At 41.5% G+C, this 26,451-nt stretch overlaps 2 protein-coding genes across 2 annotated transcripts; one reads left to right on the forward strand and one right to left on the reverse strand.

Annotated features, from left to right (window-relative positions):
* Positions 1–817: 817 nt before the first annotated feature.
* Positions 818–6,764, forward strand: LOC110488142 (protachykinin). The gene is made up of 5 exons (XM_021560177.2): positions 818–1,473; positions 2,394–2,496; positions 2,726–2,749; positions 5,476–5,532; positions 5,916–6,764. Exons 1-5 carry the CDS (start codon positions 1,363–1,365, stop codon positions 5,960–5,962), a joined length of 342 nt encoding a protein of 113 aa, XP_021415852.1. The 5' UTR covers positions 818–1,362; the 3' UTR covers positions 5,963–6,764.
* Positions 6,765–11,509: 4,745 nt separating this feature from the next.
* Positions 11,510–26,235, reverse strand: asns (asparagine synthetase). Its single transcript, XM_021560181.2, has 12 exons — positions 25,784–26,235; positions 22,802–23,072; positions 19,824–20,064; positions 19,330–19,515; positions 18,866–18,967; positions 18,503–18,630; positions 17,510–17,636; positions 16,828–16,934; positions 16,485–16,585; positions 16,191–16,272; positions 15,238–15,393; positions 11,510–13,451 (listed from the first exon to the last, which is right to left on the reverse strand). Exons 2-12 carry the CDS (start codon positions 23,048–23,050, stop codon positions 13,242–13,244), a joined length of 1,689 nt encoding a protein of 562 aa, XP_021415856.1. The 5' UTR covers positions 23,051–23,072; positions 25,784–26,235; the 3' UTR covers positions 11,510–13,241.
* Between the last annotated feature and the right edge of the window lie 216 nt (positions 26,236–26,451).

A 26,451-nucleotide genomic window follows, 5' to 3' on the forward strand; every position in this document is an offset into this window, starting at 1 on the left:
AGGGAAATATGTGTCTCTAATATGGTCATACATTTGGCCGGAGGTTAGGAGATGCCGCTCAGTTTCCAGCTCCTTTTGTGAGCAGTACATATAGTCTGTCTTATCTTGAGAGCCAGGTCTGTCTACGGCAGCTGTTCTAAATAGCAAGGCTATGCTCACTGAGTCTCTCACCGAGTCTCTCACCGAGTCTCTCACTGAGTCAAAGCTTTCCTTCATTTTGGGTCAGTCACAGTGGCCACTGTGTACTCTCTGTTTAGGGCCAAATAGCATTCTAGTTTGCTCTGTTTTTTTGTTGATTCTTTATGTGTCCTGAACCATTGTCAAATAGCCTATATCTGGGTAGAGACAAAGAAAAAACACACTTCTGAGAGAAGCCTATAGTGCCTATAGGGGAACCTTGTCTGTGTGCTTTTAGAGAAGGGGTTATGGATATTTGTTTTTTAAATGACTAAATGGTTACGGATCACTACAAATGAGGTCACTACAAATGAGGTTCTGTATCTAAGAGAAAAACATTTTTATTTTCTCATCATGCAACACATTAAATTCTAATAAGAATGACACCACTTTTATGACAGCTTAGCAATTATAATGATTCAATTTCCAATGATTCATTTTTAGAAAAGTGACTTTCAGAATCCAAACTACTCTCAATGTGAAGAAAAACATGTTCCACTGATGAGTAAGGTGCAAATCAACTTTATTTTTATGTTGAATTTTTGCTTTGGCGTAGGACAGGTCTTAAAGACTTACGTGAAACTTTCAACTTCAGTGCGTCATCAGACTCACTTACATCCTTCGCTTCACTTGGACAGTCCGATTACAACGGGAACAATACACTGAGTGCCAAGGAGGGTCATAGGGGAACGTTTGAAAGTAATATTGACCATATGCAAAATTTCACAACGGATATTAGTCATCACACAGCTCCGAGGAAGTACCTGTCAAGTAAATGTACTTGCTTAATTGATATAAAGCGAATTAGATACCTGTCACCCTTCTATCCCTTGCTATATAACCTAGTGCAGTACTACCGTGTGGTCACAAAGACACAACAGGACCAAAGTGAAGGCATTAAAGAGCAGCAGAGCTCGCTTACTGGAGCAGAGATAGAACTGAGGCGAGGTTACAACCAAGGAGGGAACATATCATTTTTGCGCACGCTTGAGGCACTTATATGGAGAGAAGATACCAATTTCCGCAGGTGTCAACATCGAGCTCTCAAAAGTCATAGAGAGTGGCTAAAAAACATTTAAACTCAGTTTACAAGTGCCCGAACAGCCTATTTCTACTTTTGAAAATCGAAACAAACGAAGAAAGACTTAAACGGCTGAAGAGTTGCACGCAACAGATTGCTGCATCATGAAATTACTGCTACCGCTTGTGATAGCTTTTCTTGCTATCGCCCAAGTTTTTTGTGAAGAAATTGGTCCAAAGGAAGATCTTGATTATTGGATGAACGATCAAATTACGGTAGGCATTAATGATTTGATGTAAGACAAGAAAATATGTTAGGACAATTGTTTGTTAGAATCGCCTGTTAAACGAATTGTAAAAAATTGACATGGGAAAATGTAGGATTGCTTAACTATAGGGAAAATACTTTTTCAATTGGATGGCACAGCCTTGTGTTTTGTTTCATCAAAATTATTGAATGGAATTTCAACCAATTTCTATAAAATAAAATAAAATGTAAAATATTTGTATGCTTTTATAAAATAAGTCACCTGTTTGGAGAGTTTGGTCATGCGTAATTACGCATGTATACAGACAAAACATCAAACATTCTACCAGCAACACAAATTCTATGTCCGTGAAAGATGTATTATGATTCAATGGGGATAAAGTATGAGCTCTTAGCTCAGTGTGCTTCCACCATTACCTTAGTCCCAGAATGAAGCTCTATTCACATGTAGCGCACGTTCTCCCTCTGACATTGCGGGTTGGGCGCCTGCCAAGTCTCCGGGCGGGGCTCTTATTTCTCATCATCTGCAGTCGGTTTGGGAACATTCAGCAGGTTACGCAAAGCGTTTTAACGAGGCGGGAGGGCTATACAATAGGGAAGGAACCAACGGAATTGGTTAATTGATGGGCACTTTAATGTGCATGGTCCATTAGCCATAGAGGCGGTTGGACTACTACTTAGACTAATGCTGACCTGTAGGCAACCCCGTCAGATAAAAATAGGTCGGATATAAAAGTTCACACGGGGGTGTCTTTACTGTTTTATATTGATTGCTCTGCGAGATTAAATCTAGTGCTATACAAGTGTACAATATTTTACGTAAAGGTATAGGTTGGAAGGCAATAAGGAAGTCAGTTTCCCCACCCCTCGTCCTATCTCCTTCTCTGGTGTCTAATGTTCCATTAATTAGATTTTCTCCCTCGTGCAGGACGAGTGGCTGTCATCTGACCCATTCGGAGAGATACTGCGGAGAATGACGCGGAAACCGAGGCCGCATCAGTTCTTTGGCCTAATGGGGAAACGCTCCTCCGGTAAGACTGTGCTTCCTCGCGCCTCGCCCTGTCCTCACCCTTCACGCTCTTGAAGGCACTTTCCCGTTTATTGAAATGAAATGCCAATATTGATATGCATTATTAATGCCTTTAATAATTACATATTGTATATCAATATATTTATGCACGTTTTGTAGCGTATTCATACATTCTTGAATTAGATAATTATAGGCCTACATTGACTGAAGTCCCCCCTTTATTCCAACAGCAAATCCACAGATAACCCGAAAAAGTAAGTGAAAAACGTATTAATAATTACTTAATTCATCTTTTAAATTAATCTTGGAGAACATTTCCCAGGAAATGTTGCAATTGTCCATGCATACCAACAAATTAAGCCATGATTTAGTTATAATTCGTTTTTCTGACATTATGTTACAAATGGACAGGGACTGTTTGGGCAGTGTGTAAGGCAGGCAGGGGAAGCCAATCAGAACATTTGGCAAAGTTGGGGAAAATCTATTGTGACATCAACCCAAGTGATGATGGCTTTATTTGCACATGGGCCAGGTGGACCATGTGACAAGTGATGAAGTGTGATGAGTTAACTCCATGAGTAGGGGTGATTAGGGATGACACAGGTCCTTCACCTGTACTTCACCAGTACTTCACCTGTATTTCACCTGTATTTCACCAGTACTTCACCTGTACTTCACCAGTACTTCACCTGTACTTCACCTGCATTTCACCTGTACTTCACCTGTATTTCACCAGTACTTCACCTGTACTTCACCTGTATTTCACCAGTACTTCACCTGTACTTCACCTGTATTTCACCAGTACTTCACCAGTACTTCACCTGTATTTCACCAGTACTTCACCAGTACTTCACCTATATTTCACCAGTACTTCACCAGTACTTCACCTGTACTTCACCTGTACTTCACCTGTATTTCACCAGTACTTCACCTGTACTTAACCTGTATTTCACCAGTACTTCACCTGTACTTAACCTGTATTTCACCAGTACTTCACCTGTATTTCACCAGTACTTCACCTGTATTTCACCAGTACTTCACCTGTACTTCACCTGTATTTCACCTGTACTTAACCTGTATTTCACCAGTACTTAACCTGTATTTCACCAGTACTTCACCTGTACTTCACCTGTACTTCACCTGTATTTCACCAGTACTCCTATGTGGGCGAGAGGAGTCGTGCTAACCAGAGGGGTGACATGATGTGAGAGGTGGGGTGAGAGGGGTGTGAGGGAGAAGACAGGCTGGTGTCACATATCCAGTGCCATAGGCCAACAGGTCCTCATTATCATTCATGGGAGGGAGAACACAAACCACATGTTGCCCAGCAGCAAAAAACTAACAAAATGCAGGGGTTGAATAATTATATTTATTTTTGCATAATGGTAAATAAAAGTAGATAGAGAGAGAGAGACTGGAAAATAAACCTGACAAATGTTTTAATTAAATCACAACCCACACAGCTAACAGGTCGTTTGATGGGATTTTAGGATGCAGTAGGTGGTAGTCTTAGTTCTGCCTTGAAGACAACTCTAGTCCCTCGCTAGGATACATAGTCTTAATTCTGCCATGAAGACCCCTCGCTATGTCTCCCCTCTGTTCAGTCATTGAGGCATTTCCTTAATGACTCCCCCACTCAGCGATATGAGGCAGCAAGTACGTCATAAATACGTGTAGACCAACGTGTTGCCGGAGCCTTGATGCAGGCATGACTATGTCAGTCATTACAGGCAAAGAGAGAGAGAGTGAAGGAGAGAGAGAGTGAAGGAGAGAGATAGAGAGAGTGAAGGAGAGAGAGAGTGAAGGAGAGAGAGTGAAGGAGAGAGATGGGGAGAGAGAGGGTGGGAGAGAAAGGGGGAGAGAGAGGAAGAGAGCGAGTGCTTCGATCAATGCCTCAAGGAGATTTAGGCGTTCAATTATATTGGTTACGCTGATGATGGAAAGATGGACCCGAGCAGCTCACCCTTCCATTGACACAAACCTATAATATAATATATACATTGTACAGTGTGCATATATATAAATATAATATGATCTATACCTTTTAAGATATATATAGTATGTTACACACAGCAAGGGGCCAAGCACTTATGATGTCCAGAGGGACAATTGAGAAGTGACTCATGACTAGACCACCAATGGAAGATGCACATGATGCCATCGTCCCTTTATGATCGTCATGATTCCCATATTTCTGATGGGAATATTGAAGCATCTAAGTAAATTGATCACATTTGAGTTTACCCCACTTAATTTGAATGAGTATGATGGGTGTGTTGACAGATAGGGTATCCCAGGGGTCTCACGCAGAGTTTTATAACCCCACTACTCCCCCGTCTTCCCTACATCCTCCCCCGTATCCCCATTCCCTCCACCCTTATATTATATTCCATTAGGGGATTGACAGAGGCTGACAGAGACAACAGTCAGTCTGGGACGCAAATGTCCCCTCAGTACGTACATCCTATCCCTGCCCTCTTAGGAAAAAATCTCCAATCACAACCCTTCATTCCAAAACCTGTGGGTGGGCGCCGCTCTATCCCTCAGTCACTAGGGCAAGGGGATGGAGTCCGTCAGTCAGTTTGTACGATACTAGAGATCAGTAGGAGAGGTCACACTCTGCCACCATCGAGGTTATACACCAGGCATTGCATCGCTAACAAAAAATTATGGGTCCCACTTTATTTGGATAGTCCCATATAGATGATCTACACATGGTCATACTATCAACACACTATCTGTTGATAAGCAACTGCTTGCTAAGGTAACGGTTAGGTTTAGAATAAGGGTAAGGGTTAAGGTTAGGGCTAGGTTTAGTTTAGGGTGTAAATAATAATGGCAGTTATTGGAAGAACTCGCACCTTTTTGTTCAGCACACTAGTCACTGCATCACTCACTGTCTGTAATTGCAGTGACAATGGTTTTAACTGTTACAGGAAGAAACTCACACCTTTTTCTCCTCTCTTATCTTCTCTTTCAGGGCATAAAATTAACTCCTTTGTTGGACTGATGGGTAAGAGGAGCCAAGAGAAACCAGGTAAGGGCCTCATATGAGCTTTTTACACGACTGATCGAACCGAGCTGTTCTTAGGGTGGCAGGGTAGCCGAGTGGTTAGAGCGTTGGAAGGTTGCAAGTTCAAATCCCCGAGCTGACAAGGTACAAATCTGTCGTTCTGCCCCTGAACAGGCAGTTAACCCACTGCTCCTAGGCCGTCATTGAAAATAAGAATTTGTTCTTCACTCTCTCTCTCCTTCACTCTCTCTCTCTGACTTGCCTAGTTAAATAAAGGTAAAATAAAAAATAAAATAAAATTAGCTGGCCTGGTTACAAATCCACAATAATTGCTGGATCTGTGCTTAAAATGACAATCTGAAAAGAAACTGTGCTGTGTTATTTACAAGCTTTCTCTTCAACTACAGATTCATATGAGTGGAACGCACTACAGAACTACGACAAGCGCCGCTAACCGGTTGGTCTTTCTTCAGTCCTCTGCTATTGGTCCGCTTCTCATCCAGTCATTCCTACAGACAAGTGGAAGGGGTGTCTGATGCCGAGTTTTGTTTTCTGCAAAATATGGATAGTTAGTCAAAGTTATTGTAAGTTAGCATAATAAAATGTCTTGTTTTCACATCGTGGTTTTGTAGCTGTATTGTACCTGACAGTGCCAATTTCATTTGTCCAGGAAGAAGGGAGCTCAAAGGAGGGCAGGAGTGTGATCTGAAGAGGGTTAGAAAATGACGGTCGTTTCCCCCAAAATTCACAGGTTTTCCGGAAATCCCGGTTTTAAGATTAAATCAGAAGGGAAATCGTAAACCAGAAATTCTCAGAATCCTCCGATCAGGATTTCTGGGAAATCCTGGGACATTTGGGAAAGTTTGCGGAATTTTGCCACGCGCGGTGTGATCTGGTACTCCTACCGTACTTTACAGAAACATAATGTTATTTAATGTATGTCACAGTATTAGTGCCATCAGCATAACATATGTTCCAGAGAATGGTATTGTCGTGGAACATCAAAGCAAAGCTCTACCCCAGGGTATGTAGAAAATTGCACTGCCAAGCCCACTGTCTAGTGCCTCATAAATGATTGTGCTGTAAATCAACTACACACTCTGGTACATGCTGCTCTATCAGAGCACGCTCTCGTTTAAATTGACTGTAAATCAAACTGTCATGTTTATAAAACCAAGATGTATGGTATGATATGACAGAATACTTGTGTGTGATTATGGCTTGATATATTAAAACTATTTTCTTTATTGGTGGAACGTGAATTTCTTATTTTCACCGATAGGAATATGCTGTGAAAGCGAAGAAAGGCAATTGTTCAACGGATGTAGATATCGTGGAGTGGTGCACCCTCTGAGGGACAAAGAAAGTAGCACACAGAGTTGTAAAATTGGGCAATCCCTCCCTCTCACACTGAAGAACAGACAGTACACACATCCAGGTACTTTCCACAGGTGATGGAGTTGTAGGCAAACTCATGGAAAACAGAAAGCAAAACGCTGCACACTGCCGCTCATGCTCCCAGGTGATATTTATTTACAACAACGTTTGCACCCTTAGGTCTTCATCAGGCATCCATATCCCAGGTGGGGGTGGAAGGTCCTATACAGTGCCTTGCGAAAGTATTCGGCCCCCTTGAACTTTGCGTCCCTTTGCCACATTTCAGGCTTCAAACATAAAGATATAAAACTGTATTTTTTTGTGAAGAATCAACAACAAGTGGGACACAATCATGAAGTGGAACGACATTTATTGGATATTTCAAACTTTTTTTAACAAATCAAAAACTGAAAAATTGGGCGTGCAAAATTATTCAGCCCCCTTAAGTTAATACTTTGTAGCGCCACCTTTTGCTGCGATTACAGCTGTAAGTCGCTTGGGGTATGCCTCTATCAGTTTAGCACATCGAGAGACTGAATTTTTTTCCCATTCCTCCTTGCAAAACAGCTCGAGCTCAGTGAGGTTGGATAGAGAGCATTTGTGAACAGCAGTTTTCAGTTCTTTCCACAGATTCTCGATTGGATTCAGGTCTGGACTTTGACTTGGCCATTCTAACACCTGGATATGTTTATTTTTGAACCATTCCATTGTAGATTTTGCTTTATGTTTTGGATCATTGTCTTGTTGGAAGACAAATCTCCGTCCCAGTCTCAGGTCTTTTGCAGACTCCATCAGGTTATCTTCCAGAATGGTCCTGTATTTGGCTCCATCCATCTTCCCAACAATTTTAACCATCTTCCCTGTCCCTGCTGAAGAAAAGCAGGCCCAAACCATGATGCTGCCACCACCATGTTTGACAGTGGGGATGGTGTGTCCAGGGTGATGAGCTGTGTTGCTTTTACGCCAAACATAACGTTTTGCATTGTTGCCAAAAAGTTCAATTTTGGTTTCATCTGACCAGAGCACCTTCTTCCACATGTTTGGTGTGTCTCCCAGGTGGCTTGTGGCAAACTTTAAACGACACTTTTTATGGATATCTTTAAGACATGGCTTTCTTCTTGCCACTCTTCCATAAAGGCCATATTTGTGCAATATACGACTGATTGTTGTCCTATGGACAGAGTCTCCCACCTCAGCTGTAGATCTCTGCAGTTCATCCAGAGTGATCATGGGCCTCTTGGCTGCATCTCTGATCAGTCTTCTCCTTGTATGAGCTGAAAGTTTAGAGGGACGGCCAGGTGTTGGTAGATTTGCAGTGGTCTGATACTCCTTCCATTTCAATATTATCGCTTGCACAGTGCTCCTTGGGATGTTTAAAGCTTGGGAAATCTTTTTTGTATCCAAATCCGGCTTTAAACTTCTTCACAACAGTATCTCGGACCTGCCTGGTGTGTTCCTTGTTCTTCATGATGCTCTCTGCGCTTTTAACGGACCTCTGAGACTATCACAGTGCAGGTGCATTTATACGGAGACTTGATTACACACAGGTGGATTGTATTTATCATCATTAGTCATTTAGGTCAACATTGGATCATTCAGAGATCCTCACTGAACTTCTGGAGAGAGTTTGCTGCACTGAAAGTAAAGGGGCTGAATCATTTTGCACGCCCAATTTTTCAGTTTTTGATTTGTTAAAAAAGTTTGAAATATCCAATAAATGTCGTTCCACTTCATGATTGTGTCCCACTTGTTGTTGATTCTTCACAAAAAAATACAGTTTTATATCTTTATGTTTGAAGCCTGAAATGTGGCAAAAGGTCGCAAAGTTCAAGGGGGCCGAATACTTTCGCAAGGCACTGTATATAGAGGCAGTACCCAGTGACATTACTTCCTGAAATAGGAGGTAAAAAATGTATGACATAGTTTCACAATATTAACATTCAATGTATCAAAATATATGATCATACACAGGGAATGTGATCAATATTTACAGTAATATACATACACATACAATATTCAACAATTATTATTTTTTAAACAATTTGGACATATTGAAACTATAAAAACAGTTTCAAGTCAAACTTCTCGTTTAGGCCAAGAGGAGACAGTGTGTTGAGCCTGTGGATCCAGAAAGATTCCATTTGAAGAAGTTTCCTCTCAATGTCCCCTCCCCTGCATGACACCTTGACCATTTCTATTCCAATGTATCTCAGAGAACTAATAGGAAGTCCAGCTTGTACAAAATGAGCAGCAACAGGATGTTTTATCTCACCTGTCCGTATATTGCTGCAGTGCTCACTGGTCCGTGTCTTAAGGCTTCTATGGGGTTTCCCTGTGTAAGACGGGCCACAAGGACAGCAAAGCTGTCAAGGCAAAGGGTGGCTACTTTGAAGAATCTCAAATATAAAATATATTTTTATTTGTTTAACACTTTTTTGGTTACTAAACAATTCCATATATGTTATTTCATTGTTTTGATGTCTCCACTATTATTTTACAATGTAGAAAATAGTAATAAAATAACGAAAAACACTGGAATGAGTAGGTGTCCAAACTTTTGACTGGTACTGTCATAAATGTTTTACTTTCTGTTTCAGGAAGTGATGTCACTGAGTACTGTCCCTATGTATAGGACCTTCCACCCCCACCTGGGATATGGATGCTTGATGAAGACCTAAGTGTCGAAACATAAATAAATATCACCTGGGAGCATGAGCAGCAGTGTGCAGTGTTTTCCTTTCTGTTTTCCATATTAGGATACCCATAGTACTTAGAATGCATTCCCAATATATTGCGTTATACTTAAGTTGTATGTTAGTGCGGATATTGTAATGCAAACTCATGAATATCATGACCACACACACACACAACAACAAAAAAAACACATCAGATAGATATTGTCAAGGGTATGGGGCACTTTTTATATCAGTAGTGGTTAGGATGAAATACAGTAGACAGACACATAGCATTATGTACATAACTTTAGACATCTAATGCTGTAGTTCCATCAGTCTAGACTCTAGATGGATCGTAGTTGAGAAAACAAAGTGCAATCAAATGCACCATGGTTAGCATCCAACTTCCAGTGTGTCTTTTGGTTTCACTATTTTCCTTAAGTAATGTAACCCATTATACGAGTCTGTCTCAAGTATGTTTCGTCTTCAATTGAATCATGTTGTTCCCAGCTTGACATTCAATCTGTAACACATTCTATTGTTATCTCAACGACACACTCACGCAAGAACCCTCACATAAATACAAAAACACACATCCACGCACACACACTTTATTATGGTTTATAGACCACTATTACACCATGTCATGGTCTTTGCTCTGATTAGGATAATCAGGGGGGGGGGTGAAAACATGTTGTTATGATTATAAAATTATAAAATACAACTTTTTTAATGGTGAGTGAGTGTTGAGCATTATCCAAAGAAAGATAACCTTGGGGATTGATCAAGGCATCAAAGCATTACAAAGTTCCATCATAATTCTGTTCTGACATTTAAAATGTTTAAGAGACATGAGTTGAATTGGGATACTTCTCTTTATCATGTTGGGTAAAGAACAGGAGAATGTCTATACCATCTATACCAGTGGAGGCTCCTCAGAGGCGGAAGGGGAGAACCATCCTCAGTGAATTTCATTTTTTTTTTAAAAGTAAAACTTTTTAAAGTAATTATTTTTTAGATGAAACAATACTATAATAAATATAATCACGTCACCAAATAATTGATTAAAACACTATTTTGCAAAGAAGGTCTACAGTAGACTCAGCAGCACTCTGTAGGGTAGCACCAAGGTGTAGCAGGAGGACAGCTAGCTTCAGTCCTCCTCTGGGTACATCGACTTCAAAAGAAAACCTAGGAGGCTCATGGTTCTCAACCCCTTCCATAGACTTACACAGTAATTATAACCTCTGGAGGATGTCCTCCTACCTATCAGAGCTCTTGCAGCAATGGGGATCCATAATCAATACAAATACAAAATGACATGTTGTCCACCCAATCAAAGGATCAGATAATTAAACTAGTACTGAAAGCATAAGCTATAGCTAGCTAGCACTGCAGTGCATGTGGTGCATAGTTGACTCAAAGAGAAAGACAATAGTTGAACAGTTTAACAAATTAATTTCTTCCATTTGCAGGAGAAGCAAGAGAGAAGTGTATATAGAGAGAGATTGTCGTTTTTTTTAGCTAGTAAATGCAGCTAGCTAGTTTAGCCTACTGAAACACTCCGCCCAAACAGCAGGATGCTATGTTAGCTTGCTGGCTATGACTATCTAACACAACACTGGAACTCTTCCAAGTCAAGGTAAGCTTGTGGTTTTATTAAATTATTGCCCCCGGGGACTGATGGTGTAACTGCTTACTGACTATACACTGTAAAGTTACTGCATGATTGTAGTGGGTTTACTAACGCATTAGTTCTATTAGCCATGTTGACTAGGACGTTACTTTAGCTAATATGGTGACAAAGATGCGGGCTGTGTGTGGTGGTTTGGCTTGGAACGTTTTTTTTGCCTGATCACATACAGCTGATGTGTTGTGCAATTAAGTCCACAAGCGACAGGAAGAGGTAAGAGGAGCGCGCAGATGCGAGAAGAAATACAACGTGGCTGTGTGTTTACGCGTGATCAGCGGTATATTCATTCCGCGGATTCTGTTGAAACGCGTTTCTTAAAAAGTAAGCAAACGGAACAAAACGGGGAGAAACAGAGTTGTGTCATTGTTAGACATCGCAAGTGTCACTGATTGTGACAGTCCATGTGAGAGACCCAGGCCATGCAGGGTGTTACCCTCCAGTCTAGGCAGGGGCGCTGTTTCAACTGTTGGACCAATGATTACGTCCTATATCAGCTAGATGCAGGACAGTGTGTGCAAGGCGGTATTGAATGTCACCGTCTGTCACCGCAAATATATGTCTCTGGACCTGTGTTAAGCTACGTTATAAACGTTAATTCATAGGCTAGGTTGTAGCAGCCTCATGATGGGTATAGGGAAAATATGAGAAGCACGTAGTAGTCTGAACCTATCGCTGTTACATTGAACTGGCTGAATGGAATATGAATGACAGTCATCCAACATGCTGAAATAGAACGGCACTGACCGCAACTGATCTATACCTAAAAGCTATCCGGTCTATTGTCTCCTGTGACATAATCAAGACATCGGAATTGAACCTATTACAGCCTGCTCCCTGTCTGGGTAAGAGGCAAAAGGACAATTGCAGTACCGGTTATACGCATCTAACTTAATGTAAATGACAGAAAAAAGCACTCATTAGGAACAGTTAAATATCATGTTAAGGTTTAGCCAATGTCTGACGCTGTTAAAATATGTATGTAATTTAGATATAATAATATGTACTATGTAATCACCATATGGTACAATAATCGATGAAAGCATTACAGTAGTGCTACTGAATTCCAGATAGATGGCCTACAGCATCATTCCAGTCTTCCAACATTATCAACTATTCCTAGTGAAACAGCAGTTTCCCAAATCAGTACTGACCCTGTAACTGTAATTAACACTGGTTAATTACTAGAGCTTGATGATTTTATTTGATTTATTTTTACCTTTATTTAACTAGGCAAGTCAGTTAAGAACAAATTCTTATTTTCAATGACGGCCTAGGAATGGTGGGTTAACTGCGTGTCCACTAGGCTAACCTGATTCCTCCATAGAGCTGCCATAATTATCGCATAATTGTGTAACCGATAATTATGGTCAATAACGTGAAGTAAAAAATAGTCTTAATAAATTCATTTTAGGAAAAGGGGGATTCAACTTTAGATTCAAGTAGAAATAATTTACCCAATAGCAGTTTTACATGAAATGGGTAAAGTTGGTAATCATTTTATGAGCGGAACGGCACGGTTGGGAGAAGTTTCATTTCCAAAAGTTCCAAGAGGTCAAATCCATTCGTTTTTGAAACAGGGATGTCACCAATGCTGTGTTCTATTCATTAGGTTTATCGTAGCTAATTAGATATGTCTTATCTAAAGATGCATTATGAAGCGTTACAAGGTCAAACCATTTTTAAACAAAAATTACAATAACCGTGATCATTTGCATGAAAAGTAAGCCTAATCGTTACCCAAAATTCCAGAAAAATCACAACTTTAGCATCAGACTGTTTCCAGATAGGTATGTGGTGAAGGGGAGGTGTAGTAATGGTGTGAAGATGAGGTGTAGTAATAATGGCACAAGTGATTGACAGCTGACACAGTCTACGTTCCAATATCCATACTAGCATACCACTTAGAATGCATGCCTGCTCAATAGACTGCTTCACTCTAAGTGCTACGCTAGTGAGGACACTGGAAAAGAGCCACTGTTGTTTCTGTATCACTGGTCCTTGTCAGGCTTGTAGATGGAGAGGGTTCTGGCTGAGGGGTCTGTAGCATTGATCCAGCGGGGCATCCAGTAGTGGCTGAGCCACTCAGCTTGGCCCGGGTAAAGCTTCTCAAACACCTGGCGGTAGAAGTACGCCTCTTTGGTTCTGGGAGGGAGGAACGGGAACGTCTTAGGAGACTTCTCCAGCTGGAAGTCGTTCACCTTGGAGGAGTGAAAGAAGGAGTCAGAATGTGTGTGTGGGTGTGCATACGTCATGTGCCAGCGTGCCTGTGTGTGTGTGTGTACATGCGAGCCTGCTGTGTGCGTATGCACGTGTGTGTGTATGACTGTGTGTATGTGTACCTTGCTTTTTTCCATTTTTACTAACGACATGCCACTGACTGAGTAAAGCCAGAGTTTCTATATATGTGGATAACTCAAAACTATACAGGTCAGCTACTACAGCGACTGAAATGACTGCAACCCTTAAAGTGCTGCAGTTCGTTTCAGAGTGAGTAGCAAGGAATAAGTTCGCCCGAAATATTTCTAAAACTAAAAGCATTGTATTTAGAACAAAACACTCACTAAACCCTAAACCTCAACTAAATCTTGCAATAAATAATATGGAAATTTAGAAAGTTGAGATGACTAAACTGCTTGGAGTAACACTAGAATGTAAACTGTCATGGTCAAAACATATTGATACAGTAGTAGCTAAGATGGGGAGAAGTCTGTCTATAATAAAGTGATGCTCTACCTTCTTAACCACTATCAACAAGACAGGTTCTAAAGGCACCTAGTTTTGTTGCACCTGGACTACTGTTCAGTCGTGTGGTCAGGTGCCACAAAAAAGGAGTGTTAGGAAAATTGCAATTGGCTCAGAACAGAGCAGCACAGCTGGCCCTTGTACACAAATATAATATTAATAATATGAATGTCAATCTCTCCTGGCTGAAAGTGGAGGAGAGATTGACTTCATCACTACTTTTATTTATGAGAGGTATTGACAAGCTGAATGCACCAAGCTGTCTGTCTAAACTACTGGCACACAGCTCGGACACCCATGCATACCCCACAAAACATGCCACAGTCCCAAAGTCCAGAACAGACAATGGGAGGCACACAGTACTACATAGAGCCATGACACAATGTAACTCTATGCCACATCAAGAAACTGACGCAAGCAGTAAAATTAGATTTAAAAAATAAATAAATAAAAAACTGATTAAAAGGGCCTCCCGGGTGGCGCAGTGGTTAAGGGCGCTGTACTGTAGCGCCAGCTGTGCCATTAGAGTCCTTGGGTTCGCACCCAGGCTCTGTCGTAACCGGCCGCGACCGGGAGGTCCGTGGGGCGACGCACAATTGGCCTAGCGTCGTCCGGGTTAGGGAGGGCTTGGTCGGTAGGGATGTCCTTGTCTCATCGCGCACCAGCGACTCCTGTGGCGGGCCGGGCGCAGTGCGCGCCAACCAAGGTTGCCAGGTGCATGGTGTAGCCTCCGACACATTGGTGCGGCTGGCTTCCGGGTTGGATGCGCGCTGTGTTAAGAAGCAGTGCGGCTTGGTTGGGTTGTGTATCGGAGGACGCATGACTTTCAACCTTCGTCTCTCCCGAGCCCGTACGGGAGTTGTAGCGATGAGACAAGATAGTAGCTACTACAACAATTGGATACCATGAAATTGGGGAGAAAAAAGGGTACAAATTCAACAAAAATAATTAAAAAATTAAAATAAAATAAATATTTAAAAAACCCTTATGGAACAGCGGGACTGTGAAGCAACACAAACATTGGCACAGACACATGCATACACACACACGACAACACTATACATACACATGGATTTAGTAATGTAGATATGTGGTTGTGGTGGAGTAGAGACCGGAGAGAACACAGTGTGTTGTGAAATCTGTGAATGTATTGTAATGTTTGAAAATGGTATAAATTGCCTTAATTTTGCTGGACCCCAGGAAGAGTAATGGGGATCCATAATAAAAACAAATACAAAATACCTCAGACTCCATCTGGTCCTGCAGGCTGTTGTACCAGGACTTCTTGACAGACATCATTCCGTCACTGAAGGCCTCTTTACGCCGCCATAGGATCTCGTCTGGGATCAGGTTCAGACCTTTAAATGAGTCTCTGAGGAGGTGCTTCTCCACTCCATCCTGGTTACACACACATCCCTCAGTCAAACTGAACTGTGTTTGGAATTATAGCACTGGAACCCTTTACATGTTTAGAGACAGATTTTTATTGCAAGGACTCTGATTTGGATACACAACACTTACAATCACACAATACACATATTTTCCACTTTTGCAATAATACTGATGGGTTCTGACTTCTAAATGTGAAAATATGAAATATGACACTGAGGGAGAGAGAGGGCATTGAAGACCGTTTACGTTATTGTTATACATCAGGTATCCTATGGAAAGGACTTGCTACACCAGAAGGTAATGGTAATCTGTAGGAGGAATGTATATGGTGGGGTCAATTAAGGATGGATATGAGCTAGGGCCTTGGAATGTTACGAAGTAAGAGAAAGGCAATCACATGGATGTGGTCATTAATAAGGGTGGAGAGCTGTGGATTAGTGAGGAATGGGGGCCGAGGTCAGGTCACATTAAGGGAGAAGGAACAGTTTATTACCCACATCACTACGCTTCCTGCCTAGCAATAAAGATGTAATGTTTAGAGGGAAGGAGGATACTTCACCTAACGTAGGGTAGATATACTTGGGCTGGTGGGAACATGGCTTTGTCTGTTCAGCTGTCTGACCCATTGGGCGAATAAACTTGGTTTGAGCTTTTCGTAGTTGTCCGTCAGTTTTTACTCTGTTATTTAGAACCTAACAGTACATTACTTCCGATTTCATACTCCATTATCTCATCAGAGACAAATGTAGGGGATAGGGAGATTGGGATAGTGAGCATATGGTGATAAGGCTGAGAAAACTGACCTTAGGTTGCCTCATCTCCTCAGGCAGGGAGAGGTAGTACGCTGTGAACCTGTGGTCCAGGAAAGGCACTCTCAGCTCTAGACTGTAGAGAGAAGAGGAGAGTCAGAATCCTAGATCTTCTGTATTAAACCTATAGCTTCTTAAAAGAAAGAAAGAAAGAAAGAAAGAAAGAAAGAAAGAAAGAAAGAAAGAAAGAAAGAAAGAAAAGAAAGAAGAGCAGATAGCGGTCTGACAAGTTTGAGGAATGGATGTAAAAATGAATGAATGTATTGAAAAATAGGTTGATGCCCCTACCCGTGTGCAGAGGTGGTGCGGTCTGCTCTGAGCACGTCAAACAGGTACAGCTCCTTCAACAGACGAACACTGTCCTCTGCTGCTGCCTTGGGAGTGGGAGCCTGGAACAGGAAACACAACAACTCAGCTCATATTCCCAGACATAACAACTGGTTCCAGGGTTGGGTTCAACTCCATTTTCAATTAAGTCAAACCAGGAGTTTCCCATTGATTTCTAATAAATATTTTCAATTCCTGCACTTCCTGAATTGACTACTGCAGTCACCACAACACTGTCTGGTACATGACATTTGGTGAGGGGGAGAGAACGACACATCTCTGATGTGGAACAGACTTACAGTACCTTGTGGAAGTAGATGTATCCTTGTGTCAGCTCGTCAGAGCCTTCCCCAGAGAAGATCACCACGCTGTCAGTCTTCTCACGGATGTACTTTGACACTAGGTACATGCCTGCAGAATGAGAAAGGATTATTGGAAACAGAATTGAGTTGAAGTGCTCTCTTGGCTATAACTTAAGCCTTGCCAAATATACTGTACATTTCTTATAAAAAAAGTTATTGCGCCATCTAGAGGAAAATAAAACCATCTGTATTTAGCAGGAAAAAAGTCAATGAAAGTAAACTGATCATCACATGAACTTTGGTCTTAACTTGAAGTATGCACTTTTGGGACTGTTCAATTGTACCAGACAAACTGAATCACGTATTTCATCAACATATTAGGCCAAGGTCTGGCTGATTGCTTCTCTCTATTGACAGGCTTTTACAGGCCACACTCACTAATCTCCCAGGATTCCACTGGGATTCAATCCAGCCAATCAGGAGGAAAAGGAATGCAGCTTGTCCAGACTCCCTTTGTCCAGGTCATTGGGCACATTGACAAGGTACAAAGAAGCTGTCTAGTGTCTCGGTATTTCACAAATGTGTCATTCTCATAGCCTATTAATTCATCTTCAATGGGACACCACTTCTGATTGGTGTTTGGAGGTCTAGGCCAATCTAAGATGGGACAGTGTGCTCTCTCACCAACAGAGGCGCGTATGGTGGTGATGTCATAGGTCTCCAGGTGAAAGATGACCTCCTCCACGGCTTTGAGACCCTCCTCGGGGGTGAAGTTCACCTCATGGTGCTCACTGCCGATGTAGGACGCCACCTGGAACACCACAAGGCATTCACCAAGAGATTCATTCATGTTCTATCTATTTATTGCCTTCAGTTTATTGAGAACACATACTATTTTACAATTACAGGGAGCAGTGACTTCACAGGCTTCTTCACAAAGGAGTCTTTGGTATTATATTTGTATTATTCTATTATGTTGCGTTTTCATTATTTTAAATGCTCCTTTGTAATGCCCTGGGAGCTGTAATGTATTGGGTAAAAGGTGATACAAAAATAAAGTTAGATTATTACTGATTATGAAGTTGTTTTTTTAACGAAACTGATTAACTAGCCTGCTAATATTGTTGCGCTCGCTAAGTCTAGAAGTCTTAGGCCTAGTTAACTGGTCTGTAACTTGATGGAAGATGTGCAACTATGTGAGAAATCAGCGTATGAGGTCAGTGTTGTATGTACATGCGCTCAGGAGACAGCAAACTTACAGGGATCCAGGGCCAGCTCCGTCCTGACTCCTATGGGTCAGCTAGCCCAAGCAGATGATTATTTGTTGTTGAAAAGGGTGACCAAAATATATATTTACAAAAATAAACTTCAAAAGACCACTCCAAAACTGAAAAGGTTAACTAAAACAAAAACACAAAGACTTGCAGGCCGAGGGGCTCTATGGCCACCTCTCTCTGAATCATTCACGCTCAACCTGATTGCCTGTACCTGTGGGCTTCATCAAGGCTTGACAGAGCACCTGGACCCGGTTGCTGCTGCCCCCCTGGGGATGGAGTGTAGAAGTGGTAGTGTCTAATCATGCTCCTAAGACCTACCCAACCCGTTCCATAACAATATCATCACCATTATATTATAAGGCAGAGTCTCTCTATGGAGGCTGGAGAGAGCCTCACTCACCTTGCGAGCAGCCAGAATGTCTGGGCTGTCTTCAGCCCCGATAGCGAAGGTCTGGATGGGGTACTTCAACTTCTCCTCTTTGGCCAGTTTAACCAGCGTAGCTGCCACCAGACTAGAGTCCAAACCACCTGATAGAAATATATAATAACAGGCATACACCTCATTTACTAGATTATCACACGTTTAATTTGACCTATGGTGTAAAGATAATAAGAATGTATTATAATTTATGTATTTGCACAGACAAGCATTAGTGAAAACAACAAGTAAAAGACCTCAAGCATTACTAACTCAAGCCACAAGCTTTCATGTGTGACACTACACAAAGAGGCAAACATACTCTGTAATAATCATTATTTGTACCTGAGAGAAGACAGCCGATCCTCCTGTGGGCCATGAGGCGTTTCCGGACAGCGTTCTCAAACAAAGACCGGATGTTGCTCTTCACTGTCTCTGGGACAAAACCTAGAGGACAGCAAGATATCTTACTGTCATCACACAGGGACCAGTCAACTGAATGGTTGAAGACGAGCAAATCAACTCTAGCATACTACACATCCAACTCCTATTGTCAGTGACTACAATGATTTCAGTTGGACAACAGACTTCATTCATGGCAATACCCTCAATACCAAAAACCTGCATCCTAAAAGAACAATCAGTGACCCATTCCTCTCTTCATCTTATGTGTCAAACAACATCTGTCATCTTTCACTGATAGCTAGCAATAGCTAGCGACAGGTAGCGACACAGTTAAATAATCTGTAACCTTGGCCGCTGTCAATCATGATGCTGACATTATGGAAATACTATGGATGGGTGTGTACCTGAGGGGAGCCTCTCTACTGTGTCATAGGCAGCGTGGTTGGGCTCCTGGGTGCAGCAGTGGAAGCGGTCCATCTGAATAGACCCTACCTTCCCTGTGGGCTTCAGGTCAAACACCTCAAAGTGTCCTGGGAGGAATGGAGTGATCTTAGGAGGTGAGGACATTGAGTGGGTGATATCAGTCAGACCTGGGAACAAACAGAAAAAGCATGTGTTTAAGAACAAACATGGAAACACTTGACATTAAGTTGTTATCATACCTGTGTAGTAACACTGTTGTTACACACTAGAAACAACATCTTAGCATTTTGTTACAATTGTACTTGACCAAGTGAATTTCCATTGAATAGCAATAGAGTTGAGCAGTTCATTTCTTTTCTACACTCTGTGACAAAGTTCATCCTATCCTGAATAGGTATTGTTCTTTAATCCACTTGTGTAGCAACCAAAACAGCTCAACCCCAATGGAGATATCAAGTAAGTAGTCCCCTCTCACCTTTTGCCTCAGAGCACACAGCCAGGAAGCCGTCGTCAGTCAGTAGTTTGAACAAGGGCCGCACGCCATACGTATCCCTCCCCAGGAAAACCTTCCTATTGGCTGTGTCCAGGAGGACGAAGGCGAACACTCCATCCAATAGGGACGCCATCTTCTGAATGCCGAAGCGCTCATACAGGTGAAGCAGGATCTCACCATCTACTTTGGTCTGGTAGTCAGTAAACTCAAACCGCTCCTTTAGCTAAAGAGGGAGGAAGATGGAGAAAAGTATTAGGATTATTATGAGACATAAGACATTACAAGTGGTCATACATGCTCATGACATACACTCACCAACATATGTATTTGGACAGTGAATCAAAAACTTTTAATTTGGTTCTATCAGTGGTGGAAAAAGTACCCAATCATCCTACTCGAGTAAAAGTAAAGATACTTTAATAGAAAATGACTCAAGTGAAAGTCACCTGGTAAAATACTACTTGAGTAAAAGTTTAAACTATTTAGTCTTAAATATACTTAAGCATCAATAGTAAATGTTATTGCTAAAATATACATAACTTAAGAATCAAGAGTAAAAGTATAAATAATTTCAAATTACTTATATTAAGCAAACCAGACGGCACAATTTTCTGTTTTTTAAATTTACGGACAGCCAGAGGAACACTCAGACATCATTTACAAACGAAGCATTTGTGTTTAGTGAGTCTGCCAGATCAGAGGCAGTAGGGATGACCAGGGTTGTTCTCTTGATAAGTGAGTGAATTGGACCATTTTCCTGTCCTGCAAAGCATTCACAATGTAAATTCTTTAGAAATGTAGCAGAGTAAAAGTAAAAGTTGTCAAAAATATAAATAGTAAAGTACAGATACCCCCAAAAAACTACTTTGTAAGTACTTTAATTTATTTACGTAAGTACTTTACACCACTGGGCTCTATACTCCAGCATATGAGGCGACAGTACAGAATGTCCCCTTTTATTTGAGGGTATTTTCATACTTACAGTGCCTTAGGAAAGTATTCAGACCCCTTGACTTTTTCCACATTTTGTTATGTTGGTTACAGCCTTATTCTAAAATGAATCAAATTTAAAAAATCTTCAGCAATCTACACACAATACCCCATAATGACAAAGCGACCCTTTGCTATGACTCAAAATTGAACTCAGATGCATCCTGTTTCCATTGATCATCCTTGAGATGTTTCAACAACTTGATTGGAGTCCACCTGTGATAAATTCAATTGATTGGACATGATTTGAAAAGGCACACACACCTGTCTATATAAGGTCCCACAGTTGACAGTGCATATCAAAGCAAAAACCAAGCCATGAGGTTCAGGAAATTGTCAGTTGAGCTCTGAGACAGGATTGTGTATTGAGGCACAGATCTGGGGAAGGGTACCAAACAATTTCTGCTGCATTGAAGGTCCCCAAGAACACAGTGGCCTCCATCATTCTTAAATGGAAGAAGTTTGGAACCACCAAGACTCTTTCTAGAGCTGGCCACCTGGCCAAACAGAGCAATTGGGGGAGAAGAGCCTTCCTTGGTCAGGGAGGTGACCAAGAACCCGATGGTCACTCTGACAGAGTTTCAGAGTTCCTCTGTGGAGATAGGATAACCTACTAGAAAGACAACCTACCAGAAAGACAACCATCTCTACAGCACTCCACCAATCAGGTCTTTATGGTAGAGTGGACAGATAGAAGCCACTCCTCAATAAAAAGGCACATGACAGCCTGCTTGGAGTTTACCAAAAGGCACCTAAAGACTCTCAGACCATGAGAAACAAGATTCTCTGGTCTGATGAAACCAAGATAGAACTCCTTGGCCTGAATGCCAAGTGTCACATCTGGAGGAAATCTGGCACCATCGCTAGGGTGAAGCATGTTGGGATGTTTTTCAGCAGCAGGGACTGGGAGACTAGTCAGGATCAAGGCAAAGATGAACGGAGCAAGGTACAGGAAGATCCTTGATGAAAACCTGCCCCAGAGTGCTCTGGAACTCAAACTCGGGTGAAGGTTCACCTTCCAACAGGACAACGACCCTAAGCACACACCCAAGACAACGCAGGAGTGGCTTCAGGACAAGTCTCTGAATGACCTTAAGTGACCCATCCATAGCCCGGACTTGTGGATGCTACAATGATTACAGATAATCATAAATTAATCGTGAATAATGATGAGTGAGAAAGTTACAGATGCACAAGGATCATGCCCTCAAAACATGCTACCCTCTCACCATTACAAATAACAGGGGAGTTTAGCATTTTTAGGGGGTATGATATTTATGCCTCTGATACTTTCTCACTCATTATCTAAACAGTAAATCAGATATGTATGAAAATACCCTAAAATAAAATGTACATTCTGTACTGTCACCTCATATAAAACATTTGATCTCAAATCCATAATGCTAGAGTATAAAGCCAAATTAAAAGTTTTAGCTTCACTGTCCAAATTAATACAAAGGGTAGTATACATGCTTATAACTGAATCACAATGGATTGTAAGTAATGTATGCACAATCACATCCAACAATTGTGCATACTACAAAAGATGTGAGATAATAATTTAATGCCATTTTTTTTAAAGACAGATGACCATTATCAATATGATCTTTGAAGATATTACGACTTTCTTCCCTCCCTGTTTTCACAAACTCACATTAACAAAAGTTTACTTAACTTCTTAAGCCACGTAAGTCTCTTTGGCATAGAAAGGAGTTAACTGGCCTAAAGCCATACTATATCCCTGCTTCGTGACCTGCAAGTAGAAACTCAATACGTTCCACACCAAAACTTGGCCAGATACTAGGGTTCCTTGAGGCCTGGTACCATCTCCATTCCTACAGTAGCCTGGGGCTCAGAAGTTTGGATTCCAGGCTATACCTTATATGTCTATGGGCCATAACTACTGTGGTGTTTACAAATCTATTGAGCCTGGGATTTGTGAAACAATGTGGATTCCAGGCTAGACCTACCGTATGGTGGTTGTAGATTTCTCCGTTGTAGACAAGCCAGAGGTAGGGGAACTTCTTGATGCGGATGGGCTGCATGCCATACAGCTGGTCTACAATAGCCAGGCGATGGAAGCCGAAACAACAGTTAGTGAAGCCGTTGATGTTCTCAAAGCGAAAGGCGTCAGGGCCCCGGTGGGCAATCTTCATAGCGCTGGTGCACTGAACCGACAGGCACTCATCACTGCCAAACAAGGCCCATATACCACACATCCTGGGGCTGGAGAGAGCGGGGCTGGGGAGAAAGAAAGAGGGAGAGGGTGTAATAAATACATGCCACAAAGGGCAGAGAAGATGGTCCAGAGACTAGTGCCCCTTTCGTAACTGTTCTTTACAACCTTTCAACCAGTGGAGGCTCCTCAGGAGGAAGGGCAGAACCATCCTCAGTGAATTTCATAAAAATAGTAAAACATGTAAAAAGTTATCCTTTTTAGATAAAACAATACTAAATATAATCACGCCACCAAATAATGATCAAAACACACTATTTTGCAAAGGTCTACAGTAGCCTCAACAGCACTCTGTAGGGTAGCACCATGAGGTAGCCGGAGGACAGCTAGCTTCTGTCCTCCTCTGGGTACATTGACTTCAATAAAAACATCTAGGAGGCTCTTGCTTCTAACCCCTTACAATAGACTTACACAGTAATTATGACAACCTCCGGAGAATGTCCTCCTACCTATCAGAGCTCTTACAGCACGAACTGACATGTTGTCCCCCCAATCAAAGGATCAGAGAATTAATCTAGTACTGAAAGCATAAGATATAGCTAGCTAGCATTGCAGTGCATGTGGTGAGTAGTTGACTCAAAGAGAGAGAAAGACAATGAAAATTAAGGAGAAGCAAGAGAGAAATGTATAGAGAGATTGTCATTTGTTTCCCACTTTCAGTTTCACTTACTTAGCTAGCAAATGCAGCTAGCTAGTTTAGCCTACTGAAACACTCCGCCCAAACAGCAGGATGCTATGTTAGCTAGCTGACTATGACTTCCTAACACAACACTGGAACTCTTCCAAGTCCATGTAAGCTTGTGGTTCTACTAACTTATTGCCACCGGGGCCCGACACTGTAAAGTTACTGCATGATTGTAGTGGGTTTACTAATGCATTAGTTTAATTAGCCATGTTGACGAGGACGTTACTTTAGCTAATATGGTGACAAAGATGCAGGCTGTGTGTGGTGGTTTGGCTTGGAACGTTTTTTTTGCCTGATCACATACAGCTGATGTGTTGTGCATTGAAGTCCACAAGCGACTGGAAGAGGTAAGAGGAGGAGCGCGCAGAAGGAATAAAACGCAAGAAGAAATACGTGGCTGTGTGTTTACGCACGATCAGCGGTGTATTCATTCCGTGGATTCTGTTGAAAAAAAAGTTTCTTAAATGGAAGCAAACGGAACAAAACGGGGATTAACATACTTTAATTTGTCCAATAGAAATTCTCGTTTGCATCCGTCTCTCGACCTGTGTGCACCTACGTTATAAACGTTCATTAATAAGCTAGGTTGTAGCAACCTCATGATGGGTATAAGGAAAATGTGAGTATCACGTAGTAGTAGCTATACCTATCGCCGTTACATTGAACTGGGTAAATGGAATATGAATGACAGTCGTCCAATATGCTGAAATAGAAATGGACATAGTGCACCTTTGCCAATCAGATAGGAAACTATAACACACCACACTTTTGGGTGGGGGCCACAAAATCTGAACTCATCACGAGGGGCCGCAGTGGCTCGCAGGTCTGAGTACCCACATCCATAACCACACATGCAGCAAACTTGCGAGCAAAACATTTTAGTGGCCCTTTTGACAGAGGAGAGAATTTTTTTTAGTTAATTTCCTGCAATTCTACACATTTTGCCAGGGTCGGAAAGAAACGTTTGCAGTTAATGTGCCATCTGAGTGAGAGTGACTAACAAATTCAATGGGGGTCCCCCCCAGACTGTAATTTGACTATGACAAGTTTAGATAGCTGGCTAGACTAACCAATCTAAAAAATGTTAGCTGACGCAAGCTAATTGAGTGAATGACATAACTGCTGATTCACAACCAAATTACACCTTGTACAGTATACTATAACTCTCAACAGTAAATTGAGACACCGACTGAGTTGGGGGGGGGGGGGAATTGATCCGCCAGTTGCCCATCCAAAACTTAAACTGTCTTGACTGTCCATTAAAGCACCTCTAAAAATACCATCCACCAGTAAATCTTATTTAATAACTTTCCAACTGTATTGCACTTAAGTCATTATGAGTGTCACTGCTAGTGACAGTCCATATGAGAGACATGCAGGGTGTTACCCTCCACCCTCCAGTCTAGGCGGGGGCGCTGTTTTCAACTGTTGGACCAATGATTACGTCCTATATTAGCTAGATGCAGGCAAGAGTGTGCAAGGCGGTATTGAATGTCACCGTCTGTCACCTCAAATATATATCTAGACCTGTGTGCAGCCACGTTATAAAAGTTCATTCATAGGCTAGGTTGTAGCAACCTCATGATGGGTATAGGGAAAATGTATATCGTCAAAGAAATAAGGCCGTGGTCATGTAAAAAAAAATCGAGAAGGAAGAAATACTTGAAGGGTTATGGACTATTGGACATTTGTACCTTCGCTATTCAGATAGGACACTATAACACACCACACTATGATACTTTTTACAAAACTATTGACGTCAACGTATTAAACTGTGTATTAGAAGTAGTATTACTGTTAAGACATCAAAACCGGTTTCACAAAGCGAGTCTCCATCACATTTAGTAATAAACAAATATTGTGTCGCTCTCTGCTCCACACATGGTAATGTAAACGTATGTGCCATGTGGCTTTGTCAAGCCGCACGAACTACCCGGCCATAGAAAAGACGAGTTAAGATTCACTCCGTGATAAATAGACATTCGATTGAAATGTCTAAAACGCATTAACATAGTTTAGTGAGAAACATACCTTTGTCGTTGACACAAAGGGGTGAATTAATAGTATTCTCCTCAGCGCCTGAAATGATGCAACGACAGAACTTCTGTACACGGTAGTGATGACTATGTCCTTGACTGAACTGGGAGGGGCGTGACTTGCAACTTCATGTTCGGTTGCATCACTTCATGGTTATATTTGAGATTCACATTTGACATACATTCTGGTTAGTTTGCGAGCCAAAGGTAACATGTTACAATAAACATACACTACATGACCAAAAGTATAGGGACAACTGCTCGTCGAACATCTCATTCATTAATCATTGTCATTAATATGGAGTCAGTCTTATTCTAGCAAAGACCGTTTCAATTTATCCTGAATAAAAATATAAATGTAACAATTTCAAAGACTTCACTGATTTACAGTTCATATGTAAATCAGTCAACTGAAATAAATAAATGAGGCCCTAACCTATGGATTTCACATGATTGGGCAGGAGTGCAGCCATGGGTGGAGCTTAGATGGCAAACAGCCCCGCCTCCCCCAGACAAATGTCCACAACATTTTAGAGACAAACTTCGTTATTGTGTGTAACATTTCTGGGATTAAAATAAAATGTAAAAAAAAAAAAATTCAGCTCATGAAACATGGGACCTACACTTCACATTTTTGTTCAGTGTAGATAGGTTTTGGAAGTG

This window comes from Oncorhynchus mykiss, chromosome 32, assembly GCF_013265735.2.
Source record: "Oncorhynchus mykiss isolate Arlee chromosome 32, USDA_OmykA_1.1, whole genome shotgun sequence".
Lineage (NCBI taxonomy): Eukaryota > Metazoa > Chordata > Actinopteri > Salmoniformes > Salmonidae > Oncorhynchus > Oncorhynchus mykiss.